Source organism: Anas platyrhynchos, chromosome 13, assembly GCF_047663525.1.
Source record: "Anas platyrhynchos isolate ZD024472 breed Pekin duck chromosome 13, IASCAAS_PekinDuck_T2T, whole genome shotgun sequence".
NCBI lineage: Eukaryota > Metazoa > Chordata > Aves > Anseriformes > Anatidae > Anas > Anas platyrhynchos.
Window position 1 is genome coordinate 2,439,711 of NC_092599.1, and position 14,812 is coordinate 2,454,522.

Sequence of the window (14,812 nt, forward strand, 5' to 3'; positions counted from 1 at the left end):
AATGATGAGATACAGACGTGCAAATGCTAGCACACTTTTAATTGGTAAAACGTAGACAGTTTTATGCATTAGTAGATCAAAATGATATAAAAACTGCTGAACTGGGTCACTGTTTGCTCAGAGGTGCTGTTTCCTAATGCTCAGGAAAGTCACCCATTGCTGCAGCTAAGAACAGAAGCACCTCCATGTCAGGGAACTGAGGGTCAGGACCAGAGCTGGTGTTGGGAAGGTTCAAGGTCCTGGACCACCAGGAACTTCTTCAATGGCCATAAGCATGTGGGCTGGAGGAGGTGCATCCTTCAGAAATGCCAGAAAGTTTTCATTTGAATATTTAAGCACTTCCCAATCTAAAAAATTATCAGATAATTTATTTTTTCCACAGATTACTGAGATAAATTAAGAAGAATGAGAATAAATGCGTTATAGATGTGAAGAGCAGTGGTACGGGCTATGGAAAGACAGACCTCAGAACATGACGAGCCTCTAGGGAATGTAAAGGAAACACAATTTAAATAATTGAGTAATTCAGAGATCATTTTCATCAGTTCTCCACATACACTCATCACTTCTCACAACACTTGGAAATCTTTTATTCTATAGGATTTGCCCACAAGGGCAGGAAGGCAAATGTCACGAGAACATTGTGTATATAGATCTTTCATAAAGATGAATAAAAGAAAATCTGGGGAAGGGAAAAAATAGTGAAGAAAAACCCAAAAGACAAATTCATTTATCTTCCCAAAGACAGGAAGGGGAAGGATTTTAGGGATGGATTTACAGATTTGTTTTTCTGCTTGTTTATGGGTGTGCTACCAACTGTCAAGTGAAACTTTCACACCTTTCTATGACTGTATATTTCTAATCTCTAGACTCGCAATGAAATACCAGGGATGTTAGAAGGTAGCTGGAAACTGTAGTTGTTAAAATATTAACTAAGCCGGCCCTGAACAGCAAATAAATCTTATAAAAGTGGCAGCTAAATAACTCAGTTCCCACAAGCTTGAATAAAAACAACTATTTGGCATAAAAAATGATTTGATCTTTTAAAATTTGGAGATAAAGTTAAAAGGGCAAAGACCTCCAGGCCCTTTGTGGGCATATCCCATATGGAATTCACTTGTGATTAGAGCCCTGAGATATACAAGGGAGGGCTTGCTTCATTTTATTTTATTTCATTTTTATCAGGGGGTGTTCTTTTTTTCTAATTAAATTTATCTTGCCAAATTTTGTTAACAATACTGAAAAAAAAGTATGTTTTCACCGACAGCTTTAAATTAAACAGACTATTTTACATTTCAAAATGCTTCATTGTCTCTAAATATATCTAAATGTAATAAAAAGGCTTAAAAATACAAAACGGAATGAAACACTTCGGACAAATCCAAGTTATTTTTTGTATTTTTGTTTTCATTTTGGCTAGCAATGCCCCCACATCAATTATTCATACAGCTCTTCCGAGGAGAGACAGCAGATGGTATTGATCTAGGAGTGTTTAAAAAATGTAAAGCAATATAGCGTTGTTTTTACGGTACCCAAATTATAGGGCTCATCCTAAGAAATGCTGAGGTACCATAACTAACTTCATCAAAACAGTCATGAAAACTTTTTGATTCTTCATGTTTCCAAAACAATTACTGTGTGATTTAAGTATGTAAGAAACACGACCAGGTATATGTGGTCTAGTCGAGACTTTCAACTTTTCTGGCTTTTCTTGTCTACAATGTGCCCACTTTCTACCACTGCTCATCGAGCTGTTACATGTGCACCTTGTGCCATGTTCCCATAACTGTGTTTACTCTTACTTTATTTTTTCCATAGAGCTTCATAGGTAGACTGGTTGACACATGAACATCATTAGGCTTTTAATTAAAAAGCAGTGGAAATAATGAGGGAAAACCTTACATGCTCAGGATAATTATTTCAGAAAAATGTTAACAACTCAGGTAGGCTTTTTCCACTACTACTTACATTGATTTAGAGTAAGTGAAAAAGTAGGAAAGGAGAAAAAAAAGAATTTAAAATTTCTAGCAGGCAAGGCAGCATAAATACAGCAGGACAGGCTTCAAGAGCTCAGGCACTGACTGCTATGAGAGCAGAAAATATGACAGAAGCAAATGTTTGATTTGCATTTATTCTGGTTTTCAGCCCAGTGACTTCCTGAGCTCCGGATGAGCATTTATTTTCCAGATTTCCAGCATTCAGCAAGCACTTCATCATAGGATGCAATCACATCATTATACTTCTTAACAAAATATAACACCAGGATGCACTGACCTGAGAAAATAGTGATTCCCTGTTGAAAATGTACCACAAGAAACACATTTTGTTTTGAGGAAGAAGCCTGATTTCATATGGTCAATCTCCAATTCATGGTAAAATAAAAAATTAGGGCATGCATGGAGATACCGAAATTGTTCTGTGCAAGCTGTATGTGGTCCACTTCATGATGCTGAAAATACTTGTTAATCATTTGGACTTGTTTTCAGGATAAAATCCTGGTAACATATGAGTAATAGAAAGCTTTTTTGGCATCATTAAGAAGAAAAAACCTCTCAACCACCAGTGTATGTAGGCCAACATAACTTCACTTTTAACTGCCAGCTCTTTAAAAATGGGTAATTCCAGGTAGCAAAGTATCAGAGTGGATTACAGATGAAAGGATAAAGGTCTGGATGCAGACAGACATTTTTAATTTTAGTACAATCCCGGATCTTAAAGACCGGGATGACCAATGACACAGCAGTGGACAGGTAATGATTCTCTTCTAATATATGTAAATTTCCTTTATCAAATTTCTGCAGATAATGGGGGCTCTAAGCCTTACCACTTGAGTCAATTCAAAGCTGAGGAAAAGCTGGAACTGATTCCCCCCCTCAGACACGGGAGATTTTTCCCATCAGGGAAGAACTGCACCTCTGGCACCCTGAAGGATATCCTGAACTCTGTACTCAGGAATCAGCCAGTTTATTGTTTTGTTGTTTGTTTTTCCCCAGGCTTCTCCCATTCTAGTGAATACCCTCATCATCAAAGCAACAGCTACTCTACGGTTATATATATATATATATATATATATATATATATAATGTATATATAATGTATATATATATATATAATGTCATTTTCAATGCAGAACAGAAACCAAAGTCAAAAAAAAAAAAAAAAAAAAGCCATAATGTAGAATTTTTCCCCAGGCAGTCCTCTGTTTCAGAGTTGGTCATTAATGTCCCCAGGCACTTTTGCAAGGATGATAAGTCAGCTTTTCTGTCCTAATCAAATTCCAAAATAAGTAATTGCATTTCCTCCATCTTAATGCCACTCACACTTTCAACTAGATGTATTATTTCTCACTTCTAGCCCGACTGTTTTCTGCTGTTGCACCACCATGTTAAACAGTTGCAACGTTATATCCCAGAGGTGGCATAGCAGGGCATGGGGAGGAACTGATCTCTACAGCTTTGCAAACACTGCCTTGGACCCTTGGGATGGAAGCTGCCAATGAAACACCGTCATTTTCCAACATACAGTTAGTTTCCAGTGATATCTGATATTCTCTTATGAAGCTCCATCTGCCCAGAGCTGGAATAGGAGATAGCTGTGGTAATTGTGCAATAACTGCTAGAGACCAAATAGTTTCTATTACACTGGGAGACATACAGTTGGCTGACAGAAATGCGATGCACATGATTGAAAAGCATTAACTTTGCAGTTGTGACTTTTAAAACTCATCCTTATTTCTCAACTTGGAAGGAAGGAGTAGGAGGAAGGAAGAGAAAATGAAATTATTTTCACAGAGAAGATTAATTCCTGCAGAACAAAGGTCTCAGTCTCAATTACCTGGAGCTACTTTGACTTTCCATGAAATACTTTCTATGCAAACCAGTAAACCACCATGGGAGTACCCAGCCCAGCTTGGGTACAAAATTGCAATAGTATCAATTTAGACTAATTGTGGATCTGGCTTGATACAAACAAGATAATTTTCTAGCTGGAATTAAAGCAGGCACTAAAATGTGGCCAAGTAGGAAGACATCTCCCATCCAAATGACAACAGGAAATAATTACCCTTCAATTTTCTGCCTGTCTGGACTCCAGAAATGCACTCACCTCTCTGTCACTGCAAGGTGCTCTTTCCTTCCTGCAGAAATCTGAAATAACTTTGGGGCCTTTCTGGAGAGTGTGCATAATCAGTGAATACACTTGGATCAACTCTTCCTCCTGAATGACATCTCCCATAGCATCACAGACTCCAGATGAGTTTATGGCTGGTCCACAACCCATCTTCGGTGTTTTTTATCTAGCTTTGGCAGCTTCCTAATGAGGTGCTGCAGTGAGACCCATTTCGGGGGGGGGAGGTGGCAAGCTCCATCCACACAGACCAGAGGGCACGTAATTCTGGGGTATACCTAATAAATACAGGAGCCACTCTCATAAAAGTTATGTGATGCAATAACGAGTAATTTTGTGGGTTTGGCATTACAGGTGTAAGGATCACCTTCAAGTAATGAATATCAGAAATGTGAGATATTGAAGCTCTCATGATAATCTCCTGAACTAATAGGAGAAATAACATCTGAAGCCAAAAGTGAAGGAGGCCCTCGCTGAATAAATGAAGTAGGTGGGTATGTTTGCCATACAGCTCCTTCCCTACAGTATGAAATAGTGAGGTTTCCCATTGCAGAGACTAGTGGCTGGCACCTGAAACATGCCTTATAAAAAAGTACCACACAACTCAAAGGCCAACACATTTAGTACTGTAAAACATTTGTTTGCTCTGCTGAATGGGCTTTATCCTCATTCCAAAGAGCTTTTGGGTCAGGTTCCCCTGAGAATGTTTACAATTCCAGCTCTTGATGTGTAAGTGGTAGCAGGCCTCATGGGTCACGACGCCTGCAGACCTAGGCCCTTTCCTCATTCTGCTGTGTGCCGGTGGCACTCTGGCTGCCCTGACAAGGCCTTTGCCAGCTGGTCAGAGTGGCTGGGGAGCTCTGTAAGCGCTTGTCTTGTTGCATTTGAGCACAAAAAGCAGCCTAATGGCAAACGGCTCGCGAGGCAATTCTTGTCCGGCTGACAAGCAAGGAAGAGGACAGACAGATTTCAAAGCATGATTGCAAATTTCTTTAAAAGGGACGCAGAGCTGCAGAAGACGACCACTTGCTGATGATATACTGAAATGCCTTCTGATAGACCAGCTCGGTGCTGGGGCTGGTTGTTGAGCTGCAGGCTGTGCGGTTCCACACGCCTTGCCCCCAGGCCTGACGGCAGCCACGAGGAAGGGAGACACAATGGGCTGACTGCTTCTCTAAGGCTTTGTTTTGGGCATAACAGTGCAAGACATGGACTTGCCACAAGATAGGATTGCCACATTTAAAGACAAGTTTATGCTCAGTTGAAAGAGTTGTTGTGTTAAATATGGTACCGGTATTTAAACCTGTATAGATCAAACTGCACTGAAATAATTGCTTCATTATACATTAAGACATATATGCCATTTCCCCTGTTCTAAAAAGTGAGCATAAGAAGTGACAGGTGCAAAAAAGACAATTTAGTAAGATTTTAAGAGGGAATAAATAAATCTTTTTTTTTTTTTTTTAAACACAACTTCGGTATGGTCTACAGAGGACACATCAGTAAGACCATTCTAACATTGCAGGTTTCTTTTTGCCTGTCTGCTACTACAGCTTTTCAATTTCTCCATAAAAGTCACAAATCTGCCTTTTTTTTTTTTTTTTTTTTTTTTCTGGTGTTAAGAGATACCAGCGACTATCAAGAGAAGACAGGTTGAATAGTTTTCTGCACAGAGTCTGTATTTTCAGACATTCAATGAGCCTTGAGTTACAGTTAATACCGATCTATTATAATTCCAATGGATTTAAATATGTCGTCAGACAAAAATGATAGTGCAGAGTGGCATATCTTCAGAGACTTTTGGTAGTGGGGTTGCCCATCATTCTGTCTGGTGCTTCAGATTATGATTTCCAGAAAAAACAGGTGGGGGCATGAGCATCAACAGCAAATACTGCAGTGCCTGCAGGATCCCTATGTAATTTATTAGCATGGTATTTGCTCCTCTCCCTTACCACTCTGCCTTGCCTCTTCCTCTCATAAAAACAGTAGGAAAAATATGTACTGCCATCCAGAAATAAATCACTGTATTAGACTTGGACAATCACTAACAGAAGCTGAGTACCCACAAGGCAAAAACAGTGACAAGTGTCTGAAAAATTAAAATTATAATGAAAAGATTATGTACAAAAGTAACTCTAACAACAACCTTCAACCTTTTTTTCAGAAGATACACACACACAGAGGTCAAATACAAAAAGGCTTCTGAAAGTTCCACGTTCCACAAGATCTTGGCCATGCCTTCTCCCAATACCATACTGCTCTAGTTTGCATAAGCTTTCTCTGCCCTCATATGCAGTGGGAGATCTCCCTCAGTGTTTGCTTAGCACGACCACTCAGAACAAACCATTCAGACTGGCACCACCACAGAGCTGTTCTTTAAACTTTCTGAAACATAGCCTGAGAATGAAAACATTGCAAATTGCCACTGAAACCTCAAAGCAGAAGAAGTAAACAGCCTTACCTCCAGAATGAGGTGGTGGTCCACACAACAGCACCATGCCCTGGCCCTGGCGGACAGATACAGTGCTTCTTGTTCTGGTCTTGAAGTTTTCGAGATCTGCCAAGAGAGAAAGAAATAATTTAAAGGGAATTGTTTTTTTCCTAATGAGGACAGAAGGTTCATTAGGACTTTGCTGTGTGACAGGGAAACAAAGTGAGCATCAGCTTGGATGAGAAGTTCATGGGAATTGGGTGGACTACAGTGCAGCAGAAGGCTGCTGTGGCAGCCAGCTACGAACAAAAAAGCAACAAAAAGATCAGAAAACATCTCCACAAGTTTCAAGGTGTTGTTCAAGGTAAGGGGAAAAGCTTTTGATTTACCCAGGGCAGAAGAAACATCCAGAGAAAACTCCACCAACCCATAATGCTGCTAGAGTTTTTTCTTATAAATTTAAGAACTATTGCCTTAAACGATCACAGCCCCCAATTACATTATAACCCAGTTCTGTTTCCCTTTAGGAGACTTGTTACGGATGCCCTTGCAACCCATGTGTAGAAACCCTTCCTTTCCCATAAGGAAGTCTCCTGTTAATAACTATGTTAGCCACGCAGTGCTTTAATTAAATTCAATTCCTTCTTCCACCTCTCTCCCTTTGCTCTCCTTCAGGGGCCATGTACTGCAAAAATGCAGCTCCCTCTCTTGCCTTGCTTGCTGAATTCAAGAAACTTGCTATTAAATGATGAGGTGATGCTCTGTGAGCTGAGCAGCGGCACCACTTATTGATCAGCATCATTGGCTGCTGTGGGAGCAGTAACACACTGAATCACTTTCATAGCCTTTTATCTTTAACAGTCCCTTGCATTTCAGGTTTCATTTTTTTCTGCTTTCCGTGTGGCTGAGCCACGGTTTGGTGATTGCGAACCTGTTAGTGCAGTTGGGAACAAGAGGAAACATAGGTGATAAATATTTAACAGCAGGAATTAGTAGGAACATCATTATAATTTTAAAAGTGTGAAAAATTAAGCCTTGATTTTTATCCACTCTTGATTTTTTTTTTTTTTTTTTAATTATTACTTTTTAAGCACTGGTGTGCATACTTAAAAAAATTTAAATTTTGTTTCATACTGACTAGTATGCAGGCCACCACCTCAGAGTGGCCTGAGTTGGAGCTGAGCATGCCGCATGTGCGCAGGCAGTGCTTGCAACCTTCACTCTCATCATGGTAAATTAATCATGTACATAAATACAAACCAATCTGAAAGAGCTGGGCTGTCATGAAGATCAGTTGTTATTCTAATGCTAGTACTTAGAAACCTTGCTCATGGACATGTCCTGCTGAAGTCAAATCCAGGACAAAATCCAGGCAAAAAGGGAGCTACACTGGAATCAACAAGTAGAAATTTTCTTGTGCTAGTAGTCATCATGAGATTTCCAGCACAGGTCTGTCATGCCCTCATGCTCTACGTTTCATCATTCCAGGGATCTCATTATAATTTCAGCTTTTTCATTTGCATTTCAGAGGCTAAATATTGTGGTTTGAGGGAGACTTTAAAAAGATGCTGCACTGCAGTGAACTACTCATGAAAACAGAACCAGTCCAAAATTCTGCTTCAATCCATGGACAGAAGCAATGCTGACCAAATCAAGGTCATGGTGCTGCCTGCATCAGCTGCCAGCTCTGTTGTATAATCAAACTACTTGGGCAAAATGGGTTCACACAAAAGGTTCAAAACTAGATGAGTTTAGAATTGGTCCAAATGTAATCTGGGTATCAATTTAGCAGCAAGTTCACAAGTGTGAGCTGTTTGCTCAGACTCTTGTCTAGGCAGAGCAATATATAAGCAGCAGATCCTCGTGAAGATTCAAGGTCATGTAAAGCAATTTATGACACAGCATATAGATAAGGGAGAGAATAAAGCAGACAATCACAGAAGAATTTATTAGAGTTAAATAATATATAATATGGAAGATTCTTCATATCGGTGTTTAGCTGTAACTGTTTTCCTCCGTCCATTATGCCCTCTGCATATACACACATATATGCATACACACACCATTTAGAGACTGGATTCAGTTTCCATGCACAAATTTTAAAAGAGCCATATGCAGGTCTGCTTTGGAAGGTAAGAAGGAAAAAAAACTGCATCCACTCAGCCCGCATGGTTAAGCCTACTTGTACAGTGCTCTAGGGAACGCTTCAGTTAATCACGGGGGAGGGAGTGGGAGAGGTCTTTCATTACCAATCATAAGAAACAGCACCTGCTTGGTGACCCAGCAACTCCCAATTATAATAGCGTGGAGAGAAAGTGCATGACTCAGTAGTCTAAATGCAAATCTAGTCCTCAAACTTTTTCTGCAAGGAACAAATAACCCATTTGTTGACAAAACAGCCATATATTTATGACAAGAAAAGAGCTGCTACTAGGAACAGAACCCTCTGTGTGGATGAACAACTAGGAAATGATGGAAGAATGGTCAAAATCAATTAGAGGCAGCAAACAAAGCAGAGCATTCATCATTATCATTCCTGGTGCAAACTATTGAGTTTTAAAGTCAATTGTCAATTCCAAAAAGCCTCATGCATGTGCTAAAAATCTGTCTCTGAATAAACTAGCAAGATTAAGGTAATTATAAGAAAGGCTAATGTCTCATCAAACTGATTGGACTGATTATTCTGATGCCTTCTGAAATCCACACTTTAAATTTATTTGTGCAATACCTAAATAGTAACATGAATTAATAATAGCATAATTACATTTGAAAAATGTTATTAGTAAGAAACTTCATTTAAACATCAACTTGCTATGCGATCTTTTCTGAGAAGTTAGGAATTGTATCAGTATTGTTGAATGGTTGCAAAGTGTTCAGATCAGTGATGTGCTGATTCAAGAGGTTCTTCTGCTTTCACATGCTGTGCAAAATGGACAAAAACATTTCCTACAAGCTTCTGCTCAAATGGGTGCAAAATATTGTGCTGAAATTTTGCACAGTTGAATTCCCCATACACGGAGGTAAAACTGGTTAGTAGACAAAAGTTAAACGCACTTGCTGGATACCTCCCCACAGGAAGCTTTCTTGCAGGAGTAACACTCTAACACTTTTTTTCCTATTTCTGTTATCGTCTTCCAAAGGAAACGCGGTTGTCTAGTGCCCTGCCTGGAGAGTAGCAAGAAATTATTCTGTGTACTTCTGACATTAAAAATCAATGGGACAGTAAAGCAGAAAAAAAAAAAAAAAAAAAAAAAGAACCCTTGCAGCTGGAGAATGACTCTGAACTACAATGTAAATGCTTTAGTTGCTTGTGTCTCCCTGATGAGCCTCAACCACATTCTAGTTCGCCTTGCCCCTAAACCCAAAGATCCTGGCTTTGGGATAGGATTACATGTGAAGATTTTTGTTCTTATATGTCATTAAAAAACCAACAACATACAAACACACCAAAAAACCTAGAAGACTTACAAGCCAGCAGGCTGCCCGACTTCTTGGCACACTTACTAGTTTGGAGGAATGCTTGACGTGGGACTATCATACTTCCATGTTTCTCTCGATACCAGCACTCTTTATATCAAAAAGCACACCTGAGCAGAATGAGGAGACTTGGGAAATCTGGCTGAGGTTTGCAGGTGCCCTTTTACTGGACCTGCCCACTGCGCTGGGGCCAATGAACCCCCGGGGCAATGGGGCTGTTCAGCACATGCTGCAGCAGGGCTGGTCACTGCCCATACCTGTCCTTATTCTGCTCCCCATGCTACCTACACTGTGTTACAGTCTTCTACACCTTATTGTTCATCTGTTTCCCCTGTGTACATTGTCAATGCAGTCACTGTCCACTGATACAAATATTTTTGCTCCGTATTTTGAAAACAAAACAATTCAAGATCTTGAAAAGCTGCTGAGCATATAGACAACGATAGGAAAAAAGACAATTTCAGATTTGGGAGGGAGGCAGTGAAAGCCTTGAACAGGTCACTCTATCAAAAGGAAGCAAGACATTTCTGGTTTACCTGCATAAGTATTGTCATGAAGAGACAATGCTATCTCCTCAAGTGTTTGCTAGTGGAGGAGGATGTAACAAAAACTAATGGTTAGGAAGCCGAAGTCATGGAAACAGAAGTTCTGTAAGGCTTATTGTGAGTGATGATGATCAGCTGCTGGCATAAATTACAACAGAAAGCAGAGGGTTCAGCATCTTTGAGGTCTGCAGATCAAGATCACCTTTCTAGAGCATGTACAAACAGTAACTTTTATCACACTTACGCAGCCAGGTTCAGTTAGGGATAAACTGGTGGAAATATGGCAGTGATAAATAGGAGCTATGTTACAGGGCACTACATCCTTCTAGATGTCTGGTGCATGAAACGCTGGTGAGGAGGAGGAGGTCTGGAAGCCAGGGTGATGGTCTGGTGGCTTGATGCCCACTGACAGACCTGGGAGTCCCAGAGGTGGGCTCCTGGGACTTGGCAAAACAGTACGCAAGAAATCTGAAAATAATCACGCTACGATTAATTATTTCAAGCTCCCCACAGGGTACTAAATACCTCATAACAGAAATAAAAGACATGTTCATTTTCAGACTTTACAGTTAAATGTTAGATATAATGCACTGAGCATCAGTAAACAGAAGGGAGAGAACAAGATGAAGCAAAACAATGCCTGGAAGAGATAAGTTCATTAAGTTTTAGCACGCAGGCATCTTTGAAATTTAATTAAATTTTTTAGGGTGGGAATTGTTTCAATTACAGTGATCTTTCACTGCCTAGATCAAGACAGAAAGGAACCTTAATTTCAATAAAAATATTTACACGTTAAACAAACAATACATGACCAGAATCAAGGACTGCTCACATGGGCAGAAAGATATATTGTTGGAGCCAGGATCCCTGCATGCACTTTTGGTGAAAATGTGTTCATTCAGTGATCCATATTTGTGGCACTAGGCAGTATACAACCATTAAGAAATACTTCTTCTATTCATAGAATGAAAAAGAAAATTGCACAGTATGGCAGATGCAATAAGGATGTAAACCTACCCTGACTAATCAACGCAGCAGGCATCTGCCTGAAAAATCCTAGGTCATTTGAGTGAGCAAAAAGTGCAATTCACTGTGTTTTGTTCATAAACTCATCATTGAAACCACATCAAATGGCAGCAAAATACTGACTGCCAATGATGCCTCTCTCTTCATACACTCATACAGATACAATAAAACTGCAGGCCTGCACATTTCTACTAAGTGGTTATCTTTAAATGAAAGGAAAAAATAATTAAAAGTTACTTTAGACAATAAAAATGTGATACAATCATTAAAATGTAAACAATGAAAAAACACGACTCTAGTAGGTACATAAAATCTACATAAATTTGTCTGCATATAAATTCCTGTGTCCTTTGAGGTTCAAGAACTACACACAATCCTGTTTCCTAATGTGTAATTATTTAGGACTGAAAAAGAGAAACAACAATTAAAAATTCTCCAATTTTATTATGACGTGACTTAAAATAATTAAGATCAGATATTTGTAGATCTGATATTAGATATATAAAATAATTCCCTTGCATGTTGTTTTTTCCCTATTTAGTTTGGACATCCTCTCTATTTATTAGGTGATTGCCAAATTGATCAAGAGAAATTACTGAGGAAGGAAATAGTAGTACTTCTCATTCTGGAGGTCAATGTACTGCCAAAGCCTATTTGCAGTGCACAAAACTAAACCAATGACTCCAATGAAAATAGAAAATATTGTAAAAGCTCCAGTAACTTCAGTACTATATGAGGAAGAGATTAGCAATGTTTTCAGTGCATAAAGGAGACCATTCAGAGGGCAGTCTAGCAGAAACACACACAGGTTAGCGTACTTAACACTTAATCAGACCTCATTCAAGGAGTGAGTGAGGATACCATTTAAACTTTATCTCCACAATGTCACTTCTCAATCAGATTTCATGGACACACACGAGTATAAAGGGACATGTATTTAATCTGTGAAAAATACATTGATTTGTGCCGCTGACTCTATACTAGCAATTGCACAACCTTGGGAAAGTCACGTAACTTCTCAGTGTCAAAGTTTGCACTCTGCTAATGATGAGTATTTGTCTTAAAAATGCCTAATTAGCTGACATTTGTACATAAACTTGACATGTAACAAAAAGACAGTACATGAGTGTGATACACTATTAGCATGTACATGCTAACACCCTTCCTTTAATATGAACTTGAATAGTTTTGGTTGCATTACCAGATCATAGAACAGAATCACAGAATGTCTTGAGTTGGAAGGGAGCCACCAGGATCATCCAACTCCTGGCTCCACACAGGACCACCCAAAAATCAGACCCCATGTCTGAGAGCATCGTGCAAACGCTCCTTGAACTCCAGCAGGCTCGGTGCTGTGAGCACTGCCCTGGGGAACCTGTCCCAGTGCCCGACCACCCTTCGGGGGAAGAAGCTTTCCCTAACACCCAGCCTGACCCTCCCCGTCACAGCTCCATGCCATTCCCTCAGGTACTAGATTTTTCTGGGACCTCCAGTAACAGTCTGCCTTAGCATCTAGTAACACAGCATAAGCAGGTAACAGTGACTGATGTCAGTCTAATTCAGACTCTTATTCCTCAAAATCATTCAAGAGCCAAGAACATGCCAGCAGCAGCTGTCCCCATACCTTAATCCCATCACCTTTTCATTTTGTGCAGGGTATTGAATTGAATGACCTCCTTCCAAAACCTCAAATGTGGTTTAATAAAAGCTTAAACAATTTGAAATGATCCAAAGCCCCTTAAGACTTTGTAGTTTGTCTCAGAAAATGGCATACAAACATTTTAATCGAAAACATATGGATTTCAGAGTAACAATTATCCAACTTTGTCTAGAGTAATGAAAAATTTCCCCAAATTTCAAGTACAAAAGCCAGTCTTTAGAGCAAGGAAGATTCAATTATGAGCAAAACAAGAGTTGTAACCTTTTATCCTGTATTAGGACTTACTTGTGTTTGTACTTTATTTATGAAATTCAGATAAAATGAAATTTGGTAAGTCCTTTTTCTAAGCGATTACTCGATAAGTCTCAGAAATCAAAGTTTGCTCTTTCAAAGAAAGATTTCGCAGATGACATCAAAGCACCAACAAGTTAGCAGGAGCAGATTAGCTCCTTTTTCTCTTAAGTTTCCCTATATCAAGGTTAGCAGGGAGTAGTGCAATATCAGACCTGTGCTTTTAGTATTTATATCCATTTTCATTTATAGCTCCACTGATTGTTCTATTTTAAGGTATTTACCCAAGCAGAGTGTTTACAGCGTGTGTACACAAGGTCCATTTGGTTCCCGTTATTGGCTACAACACGGAAATAATTCAGCTGCTGAACTCAGCACACCCTGGAAACAAGAGTGAAACAATGAGGCTTCCCTTAGGAGCTGCAAGTCTCAGGTCATTGGTGATTTGACAGAGAGATCCCTATTTTTTATGAAAGCTAAGCTCTGTTTTGCCTTACTTTGTTTGCCAGAGGAGTGTTTCCATGGTTTTTCCTTCTTAGGCTTTTTTTTTTTTTTTCTTAAATGCATAGCATATTTTTAGAATCCAAAGTACTTTTATAATTATGCCAGTTCCAAAATTAAGAGAGAACTCTATGCAAGAAGGCTATTTTAGATCTAACAAACTCTTAAACAAAAAACAAAAATATTATAGAAAATTATACGAACAGAAAATGATTCAAATTGATTGTGACAGGTGTCTGCATGTCTTTTAGAAAGCCAATTTCTGTGACTATATCACGTAGAAAGAAGCACTGCTGTACATCTCCTTGAATGGCATACTGTCAAAAACTCATACACCATTAGTGAACCCTTTGTCATTACATTTAAGATTTTTTCCTAATGATTAGAAAAGTGCTGTCAATGCTATTTTTATCTATTATTCTCATTCTTGTTTAACTGATATGAAACTATTTCTCCTTTTACTATACTCTAGCCAAAACATACATACATCAATCACTTCTTTATACATCACTGAATTTTAATTTCCAAAGGAAAACATGACTAATATTCAGGCTTAGAGAAAAAAAAAAAAAAAGAAAAAGTGGCTTCTGTGGTGCTGTATTTGACTTAAAGTCTATCTCTAGAGATCTCTGTAAGCAAATTTGGTAACACATCAGTGATACTGCTGTAGTGAGCTGATGTTAATAGCAAGCAGCTACTCAAGCATAATACCTTTATCTGTGTGTTTATCTATATCTTCAAACGGATTATTATTTT

At 39.0% G+C, this 14,812-nt stretch overlaps 1 protein-coding gene across 5 annotated transcripts in view; it reads right to left on the minus strand.

The window, feature by feature from the left end:
* Positions 1–14,812, minus strand: part of LOC101793345 (contactin-4) — a 295,254-nt gene that overhangs the window by 88,836 nt on the left and 191,606 nt on the right. For all 5 annotated transcript variants that reach the window (XM_038185894.2, XM_072044289.1, XM_072044290.1 and 2 more), the window contains one exon: positions 6,587–6,682. In XM_038185894.2, coding sequence (XP_038041822.1) covers positions 6,587–6,682 — 96 coding nt within the window. The remainder of the gene's footprint in view (positions 1–6,586; positions 6,683–14,812) is intronic.